Genomic DNA, 16,760 nt, shown 5'->3' with positions numbered 1-16,760 from the left:
GGCTAATACGGTTGCATTAGTAGAGGCTCGCTCAGCCTGTCCAAACACATGAAGAGACAGCACACATTACACAGAACAAACACACCGAGCAGCCGGCTGAGCAGACACTAATGAACTGATGTTCATTTATAAATGATGATCGATATTGAGTAGCTGCTGTATCGTTTGTGCTTCATTTATGCGTTATTTGAAGTGAATGATGAGGAGTTCACAGTTCTATATGCATTTATTTAGTTCAGTTTCTCCCAAACATGTCATGTCTGTCCTCATTTCCTCATCACTTGCTCCAAACCTGACCGTGTTTCTTTCTCCTGTTGGACATGAAGGGAGATTTACTGTTTATTTTTATTCCTACTATGGAAGTAGATGTCTGTTCTTTCCAGCATTCTTCTGAATATCTTCTTTTGTGTTCAACAGAAGAAATGAACTAGTACATATTTTAAATAAATTTTAGTATCTAAAGTTTATTTTTCTGGATTTATTTTCAGTGAAAGGGTCAGTTCACCCTAATGAAAGGACAATTCTGTCCTCATTTACTCGCAACTTCCAAACCTTCATGAGTTGAACATAAATACAGATGTTTAGAAGAATGCTGGAAACCGGTGACCGCTCATTTCCATGGTATTTGTTTTTCCTGTATGGATGTTGATGGCTTCAGGCTTTCAGCATTCTTCTGAATATCTTCTTTTGTGTTTAACAGAAGAAAGAAACAGAAGTTTACCACCACTGAGTGAGGAAATGAGGAAGAGATGATCATGTAACTGATGAAAATGCCAACATGTTGTCTTTAAATATAAACCCATGAGATTCTATTGAGAGGACAGAAAGATCTGCTTATTAAACAGTAACTGCAGGTGTTCTGCTCAGACGTGGAGCTGAACATGTTTTAAAGATGAGGAGTTTGTCCAGAAACACTGATCCAGCACAACTGTTCAACACACATTCATTCCCATCATCTCATCTGGTTTACATTAATATAAATGTTCATCCTGCACAGATAAATGCATTAATATTGAAGAACCATTTGAGGACATGACAAGACTCACAGTTTGAGCATACATTAATGAACTGTCACTGACTGACATCTGAAACTCTCCATCATCCCTCACAGCGCTCGCCCGTCTGACAATTACCAGATCTTTCAAAACTGAATCAGATGTAAGATGATCACAGAATTTCTGATGTGTTTACACCGCTCATCTTGACTAACTATATTTCTGACCATCATTATTAGACACATTTTCACAAGTGATTTGAAGCATTGAAGTGGACTCTGCGTGTGTTTATAATGCTGTCAGTGTGTGTACAGTTACTGTAGTACATTTCATCTGATGATCAACATGACGTCTCCATTTTTACCTTTATTCTTAAGTTGAAATAATGGAAATATTCAGCCAAAATAACAAAGAGTTTTGTTTTATTCCAATAATCAAAATATTAAGTACAGATCATCTCGGTGTATTACTTTTGTGTTTATTTAAATGCACTTAACAAAGATAAGTGAAGTAAATTGACACTAATTAAACGCATTACGTGTATTCAACTTATAGGACACATTAGAATAACTCTTATCTTTTAAGTAGAGCTTACTCAAGTTTTTAAAGTATTTTTTACTTAAGAATTTAGGGCAACCGTTCAATTATTCATTCATTCATTCATTTTCTTGTTGGCTTAGTCACAATATTAATCCGGGGTCGCCACAGTGGAACGAACCACCAACTTATCCAGCAAGTTTTTTATGCAGCGGATGCCCTTCCAGCCGCAACCCATCTCTGGGAAACACCCACACTCACACACATACACTACGGACAATTTAGCCTACCCAATTCACCTGTACCGCATGTGTTTGGACTGTGGGGGAAACCGGAGGAAACCCACGCCAACACGGGGAGAACATGCAAACTCCACACAGAAACACCAACTGACCCAGCCGAGACTCAAACCAGAGACCTTCCTGCTGTGAGGCCGCAGTGCTGACCAGCGTGCCGCCCAGAACTCAATATGAACACCTGTATTTCCTCGTTGTTTAGATGTTTTCTGATCCTCATATTGCAGATTGTCTAATAGTTGTATATCAGGAAAATATTGACCAATCATAAAACAACAACAGCTGAATCCAGCTTTCACGTCTCATTTACATATACATTTAAATAAAATGAACATTTAGGACTGCTCCACACATACATTAACATTAAACTGATTTCAGAAAGTGAAAGTGAGAGTCTCTGCAACTGGCAGACGTCAGATATCTGCAGTCAAACTATCAAAGATATCTACATTTCTGCTGTTAGTTTCAGCTAAAGACACATGCAGTTCCCCCAAACCTGAAGAGTCTGTCCTCATTTACTCGCTAGTTCCAAACCTTTATGAACACTAAAGAAGATATTTAGAAGAATGCTGAAGACCGCTAACAACTGACTGCCATAGTATCAGTCTTACTACTACTGGATGGAAGTCAATCGTCTTGGGCCCTCGCAATTCACAAGCACAGAGTCCCACACATTGCCGCAGGTCTCCACCCAGAGCGACAGTCAGCTATGAAGCCGCTGCTAGTGTGGATGAGGCATTAGTCATGTTTATTAAAAGTGTGAAAGAGAGTTTGTGCTGCTCTATGCATGTGCGTCCACACTTACACCCCATTCACACGGGGCGCCAGCGTCAACGCTTCCCATTCACTTTGAATGCGAGACGTCGGGCGTTTCTGAACTGCATTGTGGATCCGTTGGCACCGCTTTAGAGGTGTTGCTTGCTGCAGACGTTGGGACTTTCTTAACCTTTTAAGTGAAGCTTCAGCCAATCAGATCGCTGTATGCAAATACACTAGCTAGACAGTGGCCGATTGCTGACTGAATTTCATTGGCTGATGCTGCTATGACGATCGCGTCAGCCCCAAACTTCAGACACGCCCTCAGTCAAGCGTTGACGCTGAGCCCCGTGTGAATGTGGTGTAATGTCAAGAGCAGATCTACACCCTCTGCCTGACCTGCACTGACCGACAGTGGACACACAGCTAGTGAGTCTGTGTTCAGGCTGTCTCCTGTCCCGCCGGCGCAGACTGATCGCCCTCCTCCTTGGCTGTGCATGAGGGTTGCGGTGGGCCGAGAGTAAAGGTGGAGGGCGGGCGAGTGGCCCCATCCCGCACCGGAGTGTATCTCTTGCTGAAGCTCTTCCAGCACTGCTTGGACACGATGTAGCCCATCTCCAGCAGGTTGAGCGCGATGCACAGGATGGAGGTGCAGCCCATGATGTAGAGGAAGATCTTCTTCTCGGTGGCTCTGGCGATGTAGCAGTCCACGCTGTTGGGGCAGGGGCTCTCGGTGCAGCGCAGCAGCCGCGGCACGTGGAAACCGCTGTACAGCAGGTAGAAGGCCAGCAGCGTGCCCACCTCGAAAGACGTCTTGAGGACCAGGCTGGTGATGTACGTGAACAGCAGGCCGCCGTCAATGCTGCCCTTGTCCTGGTAGAGCCTGCGCTTGTGCTTGCGCTCGCGGTGCTCCCGGTAGGCCACGTGCAGAGCCACCAGCAGCGACGGCGTGGACACCATGATGAGCTGCAGCGCCCACAGACGCACCTGAGAGATGGGGAAGAAGTGGTCGAAGCACACCTGCTCGCAGCCCGGCTGCTGCGTGTTGCAGACGAAGTCCTTGAACTCGTCCTTCCACACCTGCTCGGCGGCCGCCACGAACACCAGGATGCGGAAGATGAAGAGGATGGAGAGCCAGACCCGGCCCACCACGGTGGAGTAGCGGTTCACCCCGCTCAACACGTTCTCCAGGAAACCCCAGTTCATGATTCACACAGCGGCTGCGGAGACACAGAAGAAGAGCATCAGGACCACAGCACAGCAGAACCATCAAGACAGTCATCTGAAGATCACAGCAAGAATAAGGTCAGGCTTCATTTGCAGATATGCCATGCTAGTAAAACAGAACTGATCGTAGCACAAAGACAGATTACACAGCAAGTTTGTTCCTGTAGTCAAAAGACCAAGAGGAGTCTGGCTGCAGACTCAGTGCAGTGCAATCTGAGCTGCATCCAGTGCTTTTTAATCCACTCACCTAACCCCACCCCTAACCCTACCCGTCACCGTGACAACACAAGTGCATTGTGTCTGACATTGCATCGCTGAGTGATGCAATCTCAGCTTGCATCATAACGGCTGCATCCAGGTACTATTGAAAAGACCTGTGCTCTGGATGCAGATCTGCGGCTAGAGGACATCATTAATCTCTCAGCGGCGTCACTAGTCTCTCAGAGAACATTACTTGTCTCTTGTCATTCACTCGTTTTTATTCAGCTTAGTATTTATCAGGGGTTAGGGTTATCAGGTTGCTGACTAAAGTGAAGAGCTGTTGGGTGGGGGGGCAGGTAATGTAATAGTTATAGTTATAATACTCATAGTAACTCTGTGGGCCTCAAAAGTGTGTGGGCTTTTAGAATCGTCCTAACTTTTCCTCCGTAGTAGTGTCCCTGGCTGCATGCAACCCCTAACCCCCCACCCCCCACAATGACCCCTCATTTGCTCCATTGAGTGCATTGTGTCTGACATTGCATCTCTGAGATATGCAGTCTCAGCTTGCAAACCCAGGTCTGCATGATGAACATACCCACTTTCAGCTGTATAGCAGAGCTCAAACTCACATTTCAGTATTCAGAAATAGTGTGCTCACAGGTGGCGCTGTGGTCAGCACAGTCGCCTCACAGTAAGAAGGTCTCTGGTTTGAGTCCCGGCTGGGTCAGTTGGTGTTTCTGTGTGGAGTTTGCATGTTCTCCCCGTGTTGGCGTGGGTTTCCTCCGGGTGCTCCGGTTTCAGTCCAAACACATGCGCTATAGGGGAACTGATCAACTAAACTGGCCGTAGTGTGTGTGAATAGGTGTTTCCCATTGATGGGTTGCAGCTGGATGGGCATCCGCTGTGTAAAATATATCCTGGAATAGTTGGCAGTTCATTCCGCTTTGGTGATCTCTTATAAGTGATTAAGCCGGATGAATGAATGAATAAGCATGATCACACTATACTAATGTTGCAGTCACCAGCGGTCCAGCTACTGCAGATTGCTGGAGAACTACAAATCTGCTACCAAATGGACTACAAATCCTGTCATGCACCTCACACAGCTGTTCCAGACATACAGCTGAAGCTCATCGTTGACTCATTACCTGGACTATAAAGACACCTCTCATTTCCGCACACATTGCTGAGTCTTGTTTGGTTTATACGCTGTAGGATTGTCTTGCCCTGTTTTCAGACCCTCGCATTGTTAATTATTGCATGTTGTCTGCCGCCTGAACTCATCTCTTTGCCTGTGACCACGGACTACTCTTTTAGATAACCTGCATGCTCCTGCTTCGCTCCTGTGTTGACCATGACCCGCCTTACTATTCTCTGTAGAATAAAGCAGCTATGCTCAGAGTATTACTAGAGTTCTGGTGTGAGTATTGTATGACTCTTAATCCTGTTGTTTTGACTCATCATGGTGTAAGAGTTGTGTAAGTTTGCCTTGCCTTATCAGCTTTACAGTGTCCGCACAGTATGACTCAATATTGTCTTTATTTCAGTTCTAAAGGCAAAACAGTGATATTATAAAGAGGAAAGCGGCTCTTCAGCTGATGAAGAAGAAGAAGACCTGTCCACTGAACACTTCCTCCATGACATCAGAAACTGAGGAGAGCGTCTGACGATCATGCCGGAGGATCACTGTGGAGTTTGCTCATGCGCACTGAAGCTGGGACACTCCTACGCCCGACATCACACACACACACACACACCTCACACACACACACCCTGAAGATGAGCGCTTTACTCACTGTTTTCAGCAGCGTGTCTTCATCAGCACATGTTCAGGTGTTCAGTCCTCCTCCTGGAGCTCCTGTGCAGATGAACAGCAGTGGGATGATGAAGTCTGTGTGTGTGCGTGTGTATCAGTGAGCTTCTCACCTGATGTTCACTCCTGTGGTTTTGTGTCATTTGATAGTCAAACACACCTGCGCAGGTGCTCCACCTGTTGGGTTTCCATAGCAGACCTGCTGATCTCTGGCCAATCAGAGCAGCCGAGATCTGTTTGCTGATGCGCAGACACTGTTTCCAGTGTAAACACCCTGTGTGGTTGTGTGTGTGTGTGTGTGTGTGAGAGTGAGAGAGGTGTTTTCCTGAATGTACACACACTTGTACACCAGCTTTAACTCAATTTCTACTGTACAGACTGAAATCTTCTGCATTTGACATCTTCAGCTTGCCTCATTCTGTGTGATTTATGAGCCGTTTCCTCACAAGGACCAAAAAATGTCCCCACAAGGTCAAAACGTACTGGTATTGCTATATTTGTGGGGACATTAGAGTTACAAGGTAATCCACATACACACACAAAAGTTCATAAGCTATTGTACAGATACTGTTTTAAACTAAGCCATGCTGAGAGGTGTGTGTGTGTGTGTGTGTGTGTGTGTGTGTGTGTGTGTGTGTGTGTGTGCATTAATAAGAGATGTGTTCATCAGCTCTGCATATACTGTTACGGAGACGCTGCTGTTCAACACTGTCCAGCAGAGACCGACACTATAATCCCTCATTATGCACAGATCATCAGCAGCACATTACTCTGCATACACACATCGTCCCTCATAACCCTCATTACAGCTGTCATACACAGATGAGTGTGTGTCACGCTGGCCACTGATTCCCGCAGGACTCCCAGAGTTCATCAACACTCTGTGTTCATCTTCAACACCTTCTCCTTCTTACCCCAGACATGCACAATAATGTTCATATCTGGTGACCGGGCTGGCCAATCATGGAGCAGCTTGACCTTCTTTGCTTCCAGAAGCTTTGATGTGGATGCTGTATGAATGTGCATGTGCCAATGTTTAGGTGTTTCCCAGTACTGGGTTGCAGCTGGAGATGTGTAAAACACATGCTGAAATAGTTGGCGGTTGATTCCACTGTGGCAAACCCTGATAAACAAGGGACTAAGCAGAAGCAAGATGAATGAATGATTTGTTATTGATATTTAATTAGACTGACACCCTCTCCCCGAGTGGTGCGTGCACATATAGATGGGTATTATATTGAGTTTGACAGCAGGACATATCACTGATCAGATGGACAGTCTTCAGTGTGATGATGCAGAACACTGCGCAGGCTGCTGTTTACATGTATTCCACTGCAGTTGTGTTATCTGCCACCAGAGTGCGCTGTTTCCGCCGGCTTCTGTCCTCCTGTGGGTCAAAATAACGCCTGATCATCGATGTTCAGTGTCAGTTGGTGAACTCAGAATGGAAACGCTGAGCAGATGATGGCTGCGGGAAACACTGAGGAAAGACAGAGGCAGACTGTGAGGACGAGTAAACACTGACGAGTAAATATTAACTTGTTCTCTGTAGCGGTAACAGGACTGAAGGTGGCGGTAATGCGGATTGAGCCGCTGCTGATCCGCATAGAAGAAGCGCAGAGGATCGGCTGGCTGTAGCGGGTCAGCGTCAGCATGAGCTCCGGGCAGAGCAGCAGCAGCAGCGGGAAAGCCGGGCCGCAGGAGCCGCCCAGCAGCGCGGCGGAGCCGGCATACAGGAGCCCGGGTCTGCGGGGGGTCAGAACCACATCACTGTTCCGAGCCGTCAACCCGGAGCTGTTCATCCGACCTGTGAGTCTCACACACACATGTTGGTGCTTTATGAGGACTCTTCATTGGCGTAATGTATTTAATACAGCAAAACTAGCTTATTATTTGGTGCCTGTTGAGGTAATGTTGGTTTTATATGTGCACATTCGTTCAGTGACAGCTTGTGACTCGCTCCAGATATTGTTTACCATGGTACTCTGAATTGTGGGTCTGAATGTGTGACTTCAGATCAACATTAGCACTGTTTAGTTGACTGTGAAGTGCTGTACTTTGACTATTGGCTGATCATATGATTCCCCTATTTAGAATCTTCAAACTACTCTTCTGAAATTATATTATTAAGGAGAAAGTCGATTAATAAACCAACTTTACCTCAATGTCATACCCCTAAACCCAGACCTCGTTTCGTCAAAAGACCCCGTTAAGTATATTAAGCGTTTATGAATTACAAGGACACAAAGACATGTCCTCATAAACCACCTCAATGCTGTAATACCTAGGTCATACCAATGTCATTATACACACATTATTATTGATGTGTCAATGCAATGACCAAAACAAGACCAAAACACACACACACACACACACACACACACACACACACACGCGCGCGCGCTCATATTTGTTTTTGTGAATTGTCCACGCTCACAGGAAACTGCAATTTGAAATCATATAAGAAAATTTACTGTGAGTTATTAGACATTTAGAAAAATGTGGACGTGCATAATATGTGCTCAAAAGTCGCCTTTTCCAATAACACACGTGTCATAACCGTGATATTATACAAGTTTGTTTGTCTTGATTCTTCACCAACACACATTTAAGAATGACAGTACTGATTGACATGCCGTTCAGTATTGACTGATGTGTAATAAATAATACAATATCAAAAATAAAACCGCAAAAAAACAGAATCAGAAAGAGCTTTATTGACAGGTATGTTTGCGCATACGAGGAATTGGTTTTTGTGACAGAGCTTCTACAGTGCAACAGAATTACTGAGAAATAATCAAGTGAGAGGAATAATGAGATGGTCTGGATCTGGGTTTAACTTGAACTGGGCTCTGTTGTGTTTGAGGACTTCTCCATTGTTTAATTTCTCCACTAGCGTACACTAAATAATGTTCTGCATATCTGTGATGTGCGGATTATTGCTGCACGATTGTCCACTCACCGGCCACTTTATTAGGTACACCTGTCCAACTGCTCGTTAAAGCAAATGTCTAATCAGCCAATCACACGGCAGCAGTCACTAAATCCCTTTTCTTCTCCATTCTGATGCTTTGACCTGCAGCAGATGGTCTTGCCCATGTCTACATGCCGAAATGCAGTGAGCTGCTGCCATGTGATGAGCAGTTGGACAGGTGTACCTAATAAAGTGGCCAGTGAGTGTATAATATTTTTTCATATAACAGACGTTAATCCTGTTCTGAGTGCAATTGTTTTTAAGTGTGTGTGTGTGTGTGTGTGTGTGTGTGTGTGTGTGTGTGTGTGCAGAATAAGCCGGTGATGGCTCTGGGTCTGCTGGCTCTGTCCGTGTGTGTGGGCTATCTGGGTTATCTTCACGCCATCAGAGACAGCGACCAGCAGCTGTATGAGGCCGTGGACAGCGATGGAGAGACCTACATGAGGAGGAGGACCTCCAGATGGGACTGAGAGCTTCATCTTCATCATCAAACCAGCCGAATGATCTACCCGAGCGCTCGTTTGTGTTGTTGATGATCATGAGCTGGACGTGTTGTGGTTCTCCTCTTTTGCACTGTGTGTGTTCAAGATTCAGTGTTTGTTCTCATATGTGCAGTGAGGAAACTCTCTCTGTTCAGTACGGTTGGTAGTTTGCTCAGTTTCTGTCTTCCACTGAATGCCAGGGAAGATTTAAGGTATAGAATAATCCTGAATAATTATAAATAAAATAATGCAACAAAACGTGCAATTAGAAGAGCAGGCAAAAGGCAAACTAACCATAAACACATGAGGGAAATGTTTGAGCTGTATAATACTGGAGAAATGTGTAAATAACTTTATTATTGGCAAACATATTTTCAAATAAATACTTTAAGATTGATCAGTTTTCCTCAGTGGTTTGATGTTGGTCGTGTCCTCCTCTATGAGCATGTCGTGTGGGTATTTCCCCTGATGGCCTGATATGTTGGATGAGAACATTCCCGGGTTTCTCTCACAGTCCAAACACATGCGGTGTATAGGTTCATTGGTTAACTTAATTGACCATAGTGTTTGAGTGTGTGTGTGTGTGTGTGTGTGTGTGTAAATGTGAGTGTATGGGGGTTTCCCAGTACTGGGTTGCAGTGAAAGGCATCCTGGAATATTTGGTGGTTCACTCCTTTGTGGTGACTGCTGATGAGCACCCGGAGGAAGCCCACGCCAACACGGGGAGAACATTCAAACTCCACACAGAAACACCAACTGACCCAGCTGAGGCTTGAACCAGCAACCTTCTTGCTGTGAGGCGACAGCACTACCTACTGCGCCACTGCGTCGCCCCAAAGAAAAATGCATCAGTTAATAGTCTGGCTGCAGTTTCAGACATGTACTCAATAGAGCTGGTGACGGTATTAAAGCACTGCATGCAGTCAGCTGCTGGAGCAGACACACACACAAACACAGATCAGCACAGACACTGCTGGTGTGTTTACAAATGTGTGTGTGCAGGTGTTTCTCCACAAGGAGGCAGTGTTGCTCCTTTTTGACTCAACACAGCTGAGCACACACACTCACTCACACACGCTCAGTGTCAGGTGTAATCAGTTAGGAGGTAACTAGTTACTGTAATTAAATTACTTTTCCACTAAACAGGGAGAGTAAAGAATGACTTTTTACTTGTATATAATTTAATCACAGTTTCCTATAATACACTTACTTTAATACTGTGCCTGTATTCAATAGCTGTATAAATGCAGAGCAAAGTCATATACAGTGTGCAGAATAATTATATTCTACTTTATATTTATACTAAAGAGGAACAATCATGAGAAATTAGTTCAATATAAGGTATAAACTAAGAAAAGCAGAGTAATTGTGTGTGTGTGGGCTTATTTATATGGGTAATTGTTCAACTACGGGCACTGTTATGTGTTTTAATCATATATCCAAAAATATCTATTATTTTGTTCAAATTCCTCTTTCTGTCAAACTAACATTAAAACCAACTTTAATAATGCCCCAGCTTTCTGTTAAATATTTTTATATTATTTAACCTCCTTTTATGTGTTTTCGCCTTGTTGCACACCCAGAGTTATAAATAACATTATAAAATATGATTTATCTGGTGTCTGTTAATGAAGCACCAGTGAAATAAGTTAAATATTGTGTAGTTATTAATGTGAGACTGTCATCAATATTATTATTTATACAAAATGCAGCTGTCGCAGTATCAGTGTCATTTCAGCACTGTAATGTGCCTTTAACCGTGTGTGTGTGTGTGTGTGTGTGTGTGTGAGAGATTATTGAGGCGGTTTCTCTGAAAGTGAACAGTGTCATCTGAACATCTTCAAGATGGAGGAACATTTACACTCATCAACACTTGAAGAAAAATCAAGGTAAATAGTGTTTAATAAGGAAATACATTTATTCTCCAAACATGCTGTACCTTCAAAGATTAAAATCAAACAAAATGAAGGTAAATCAGAGTGTTTTGCAGACATGAAAGGCCAGCATCAACTCAAAGCTCATCGCTGAAGATATTCTTCATTTTTTCACATTAAACTGTTGAAATGTAATTTCCATCAACACACACACACACGCACACACACACACACACACACACACGTTTATAACTAATTATTAAAAAGTTCTCATCACACATTCTCTTTCACAGTGTATGAGTGCATACTCTAATTAATATACAAATTCAGTTTATTTATTTTCTAATGAGCTCCTAACCAAATGAATATTGAATGTTAGAGTGTGACAGCTGTACAATTCAGCACACGGCTCATTCATTTCATTCATAAATCTATAATTATTATTTACAGTAGGGAAAGATTGGTTAAACTAGATACAGAACTGATCTTAGACAATGTTTGAGGGCCATCATTTACTTCCGTTTGATATAAGCTGTATATTGAGCTGTGCTGGAATTGACCTGTGTTCAGTTCATGATGGAGAAATGCTCCTCTCCTCATCTGAGTTCTTACAGGTCTAAAACTGGACAAACTGTTTAACCTATTGAGGCGGTGTTTCGTCATTTTGAACAAGTTTTTTACTCAACTTCACAAGGATAAAAGTGCACATGAAGAATGGCTTTCTCACACACACACACACACACACACACACCCTACCTGACAGTAGTCTTGTGGCTGATCCATGTTTTATGAACACAGATAATATCTGCTCTTCTAGTTGCTGATTTGGTGTCAGAAGTGTCTCTATGAAAGGTGAAGGCCTCTAGATTTTGCTGATTTGACACAATAAAATCTGATCATGTCTTCATCTTGACTGATTTGATGAGGACAGTAAGTGATATGTGAATCCACAAGAGCAGCACAGGTTGTGTGTGTGTGTGTGTGTGTGTGTGTGTGTCATCTGAGCTGACATTACATCCTCACACGATCACTTTCTGAGGAATCACAACTTTCCAAACCAGTGATTCCAGTTTTGGACATCAGAGCTGTGTGTGTGTGTGTGTGTGTGTGTGTGTGTGTGTGTGTGTGTGTGTGTGTGTGTGTGTGTGCGCCTCTGACAGAAAGACGGGTGAAGAAGAGAGCTGACTGAAACTGAGACATCGTTTCACACAAAATCACTCACTCACTCACATTCTCACATTATGGATAAGGCTATGTGTGTGCGTGTGTGAGAGAGGGAATGAGGCTGTGTGTGTGTGTGTGTGTGTGTGGTTCATCATGAGATGCTGCAGCTCCTCCAGTGTTTCTCACAGCAGTAGTGTGGCATGACCCGAGTGTTGCTGAATGCTGGATTTTCCTGTTCTGTCAGGATGTCTGCAGCATGATGTGTCTGTAAGCTGAGCCATGACTAACTTTACAGAGCTTCCTCAGAGTAAATGTCTTAATTCAAAGAACACAAAGGAAGATATTTAGAGGAATGCTGGAGACGGGGAACCATCTTACATCTGAAAGTCAATGGTTACAGATTTATAGCTTTCCTCAAAATAGATTTGTGTTCAACAGAATGAAAGACGCACACAAACGACTTGAGGACGAGTAAATAGTGAAGACATGTTTAGTTTGGAGTGAACTGTCCCTTTAATATCAGTACTGATGCGTCTGATTATGTTGGCAATAATAACTTATATTAAATTAATTAGTAAATATGTAAATGGGCCAGGTATGACTTTAATGTTAAATGTTTTGTGTTTAATAAACAGTATGAAGGGGCACTGCTCATTGTTTTGACGCGTGTGTGTGTGTGTGTGTGTGTGGGCGCGGTTTGGCCGTGGCCCCGCCCACATGCTCTACATTATAAATGAGATCTGCTGCCAGCAGCTCCGATCGCCCAGCCGCTGAATGAGCTCAACATGGCGGAAACTCGCGCTCACTCTCCGTTTCTGCCCGTATCCCGGCGCCGCTGCACAAGTTCACTGTAAAGTTTCCCTGAGCGCTTCATATGAGAAGGCTGGTGGAGGAGAGACCGTAAAACGGCCGAGATGAGCGGCGCACGCGCAGGTGAGGACAGGTGCAACTCCGCAGGTGAAGTTTGTTTGTCGGAGTCGCACCGCGGGCTCAGCTCAGACCGGCAGCACCGACTCTGAGGAGAGTTTCTGAAGTGTGTGTCTGTGTTTCAGAGCTGCAGAGCGGCCCGTCATCACCAGCGCTGCCCGCAGAACATGTGCTGAACTCCGGAGCGGTCACTTTCCCCGGTAAGTGTGTGTGTGCGTGTGTTTCTCAGCGTGTGCTCGTGTCTCATGATGACCGAGGAGTGTGTCCATAGGAAGGGGCGGATTTAGTGATTTGGGGGCCCTGAGCAACTCCTGCCATGGGGCCCCGAGTCCTGAAATGCACCCTTTCTACTTCTTTAATTTTTATTTTAACTTTTACATCACTCAATCTTCTTTTTTACGCTTTATCTTTATGTAAGCTTTACATTTTAAATAATTAGGTGTCTAAAAATGAGTTTATCTAACAATTATAATGTTATTTTTATAAGTTTGACTGCTCCATATGGTGGATATTTTTATAATATTATACTTTATTGTATATTAAATAATATTTATGTAAAAATGTATTTGTTTGACTCTCACTATACAAAATATGATAGAAAATTATGTTCTATATATAGTTTATAGGTATAATTTATACTTGTAGATAAGTATTGGGGACCCCCAGATGTCCTGGTGCCCTAAGTGGCTGCTTGCCTTGCTCATTGGTTAAACCCCCTCCCCATGTCTACAGGTGTGTTTGACCAGTACGGCTGTCCACTGGTCCTGTTTCCCTCTGAGCATCACTGTAAACTGGAGGAGGAGCTGAGCAAAGAAGAGGCGGTGCACTTTATACACTACTGCCTGCGCCTGCACCGGTAACACACACACACACACACACATATATATATATATTTAATTTTTAGTTATTTATTATTCAGTTATTTAATATTTATTTATTTTTATTATTTTACAAATATTTTAAATACAATTTTTGTCAGTTTTATTTGAATATATTTTTATGTATTAATTTCTTATTTTTTTTATTAATTAATAAATATTTTTATGAAATTTGTATTTTAATTCATTTATTTTTAGATTTTTATTTATTAATTTTCTTTCTTTCTTTCTTTCTTTCTTTCTTTCTTTCTTTCTTTCTTTCTTTCTTTCTTTATATAATTGTGAGGCTGCAAAATCTAAGTTGATGATCTTGCATCTCTTGGTCTTTGATTCTGTATTTTATTTTTAACCTTATAAAAATGCTAAAAGTATGCCTCTAGATCAGTGGTCTCCACCTCAATTCCTGGAGGGCCGCAGCTCTGCGCAGTTTTGATCCAACTCACACCTGCTTAACAGACTCTAGTAGTCTTGAACACCTTGATTAGTTGATCAGCTGTGTTTGATTAGGCTTGGAGCAAAACTGAGCAGAGCTGCAGCCCTCCAGGAATTGAGTTGGAGACCTTGGTGAACAACAAATTCCACTGTCACACTTTACAGTGTTATGTGAACAGACATTATTATTATTATCATCATTATTATTATTATTATTATTATTATCATCATTATTATTATTATTATTATTATGGTTGTTGTTGTTCATTTTTGTTGTTAAAAAAAAAAAAAAAAAAAGCAGCTCAGACTGGTTGATGTAAGTGTGTGTGTGTGTGTGTGTGTGTGTGTGTGTGTGTGTGTGTGTGTGTGTGTGTGTGTGTGTGTGTGTGTGTGTGTGTGTGTGTGTGTGTGTGTGTGTGTGTGTGTGTGTGTGTGTGTGTGTGTGTGTGTGTGTGTGTGTGTGTGTGTGTGTGTGTGTGTGTGTGTGTGTGTGTGTGTGTGTGTGTGTGTGTGTGTGTGGCAGTGTTCGTCTGGAGGATACTCTGCTGTCGGTGGTGGTGGATCTGAGGCAAGCAGATGTCCGCATCGCCCGCTTCATCGCTGAGACTCTTCTGCTGCTGGAGGTATGATCTCTGCTCTATCGAGATGTTCTGTCTGACCTGATTCATGCACTGTTTCTGCACTGTCTGCTGTGGTTGAGTGGCACTAGATGGATGTTTCTCCAGCTGTAAATGCGTCTCTGCTGTGTCTAGAGAGTGTGTTTGAGCACACAGATAATGTTCTCTAAAATGCTTAATCAAGTAAAATATATTGAATTCTCTCCTTCAGAAGACATCTCTCAACATTGAGTTTGTTTTCCTTAAAGTGAGCAGCATGATCTGCCATTAGAGTGAGGAAAACCTGTTTTATTGCTTATAAATGCAGATATTTGGACTAGAACAAGACGAATTATACGTAAGATTTAGGTTTTGCATATTTAGTGTAAAATCTAAATAATTAAATGCAATTAATCTGTTACAGCTCAAACATCAAGTGTTTTGAACATTGTTGAAATGCTCGTCGCAGGCCTGAAGAACACATATTGTGGTTAAGCCTTGCTGTGACTCTGTAAATCGCGTGTGTGCGGTGTCTCCTGCTCAGCTGTAGTTCAGATTAGGGCTGCGCACTGTATGGTTCATGTGATCTCAGCATCGATATCTCAATGTGCACATTCACAATCGGCACATCACAGGATCTGCAGTGCTGAGTCTGAGTCAGGCGAGGGCTGGGAGAAGTTCTGGACTGTATGATGACTTTAGATAAATAGCGCAGCTTCATGGCATGACAGTGTAGTGATCACTGCTAAAGTGAAGTGTTTTTAAATGTCTGGGTAAACAAATAACACTTTTACCCCATTAAACACAATCTGCTTTATTTTAGGAGGCATTTCTAATATTTTAGAGCAGTGAACATGTCAGGCCGAGTAATTAAAATAAATCCCTGACCTCACTGTCAACGATGCGGTTTATATGCATTAGAAGAGGCAAACACTCACACACACACACACACACACACACACACTGCTTTATTAATGCAGGATATTCACAGTGCGAAAGACTGATAATACAGGACACTGAAATAATCAAATAAATATCAATAAACGAGAGATGGAGGTGAAGTCCTGCTGCTGCTGAGTGTGCTGCAGTGCAGCTCTAATGAATGAGCTGCTGATTCTGGAGTGTGTGAGAAACTGTGGGCAGAAGATCACATGCCTTGTGTGTGTGTGTGTGTGTGTGTGTGTGTGTGTGTGTGCGCGCGTGTGTGTGTGCGTGTGCGCGCGCTTATCTAATAATGGAGACACTGTAATGTGTGTGTGTGTGTGTGTGTGTGTGTGTGTGTGTGTGTGTGTGTGTGTGTGTGTGTGTGTGTAGGTGCACAGGAGGACGGTTCACTCTGTGTATATTGTTCAACCCAAGAAGAAAGATGCGCTGAAGCTGCTGGAGAAACTGCTGAGCCCGAGCGCATCCCGCCGGCACAGAGGAGTCCTCTTCAGAGTGAGTCTACATGTCTGAAATACGGCTGATCGATTATGGGGGAAATCATAATCTCCATTATTTTGGTCATAATTGTAATCTCAATTCTGCAGATAATCGTTCTGAATAAGGTAAAATTATTCGCCCTGCTGTGAGTTATTTTCATTGATATTTCCCAAATGATGATGAACA

At 43.1% G+C, this 16,760-nt stretch overlaps 2 protein-coding genes across 6 annotated transcripts; one reads left to right on the top strand and one right to left on the bottom strand.

The window, feature by feature from the left end:
- Positions 1–91: 91 nt before the first annotated feature.
- On the bottom strand, positions 92–7,173 carry gjb7 (gap junction protein beta 7). 4 transcript variants are annotated; one of them, XM_073932920.1, is made up of 3 exons: positions 5,939–7,173; positions 5,809–5,870; positions 92–3,804 (listed from the first exon to the last, which is right to left on the bottom strand). In XM_073932920.1, the coding sequence occupies exon 3, from the start codon at positions 3,788–3,790 to the stop codon at positions 3,026–3,028; it is 765 nt and encodes a 254-aa protein (XP_073789021.1). In that variant the 5' UTR covers positions 3,791–3,804; positions 5,809–5,870; positions 5,939–7,173; the 3' UTR covers positions 92–3,025.
- Positions 7,174–7,197: 24 nt separating this feature from the next.
- smim8 (small integral membrane protein 8) lies at positions 7,198–9,678 on the top strand. 2 transcript variants are annotated; one of them, NM_001271743.1, is given in 3 exon segments: positions 7,198–7,634; positions 8,908–8,998; positions 9,111–9,678. In NM_001271743.1, coding segments are annotated over 3 exon segments (252 nt in total). In that variant the 5' UTR covers positions 7,198–7,478; the 3' UTR covers positions 9,116–9,678.
- Positions 9,679–16,760: the final 7,082 nt, after the last annotated feature.

The sequence above is a fragment of the Danio rerio genome, chromosome 20, assembly GCF_049306965.1.
Source record: "Danio rerio strain Tuebingen ecotype United States chromosome 20, GRCz12tu, whole genome shotgun sequence".
In the NCBI taxonomy this organism is placed as follows: Eukaryota; Metazoa; Chordata; class Actinopteri; order Cypriniformes; family Danionidae; genus Danio; species Danio rerio.
This window is presented reverse-complemented; position numbering and strand designations above follow the sequence as displayed.

Excerpts from the sequence above, each read along its gene's own strand:
- gjb7 (XM_073932920.1), bottom strand. The coding sequence starts at position 3,790 with ATGAACTGGGGTTTCCTGGAGAACGTGTTGAGCGGGGTGAACCGCTAC.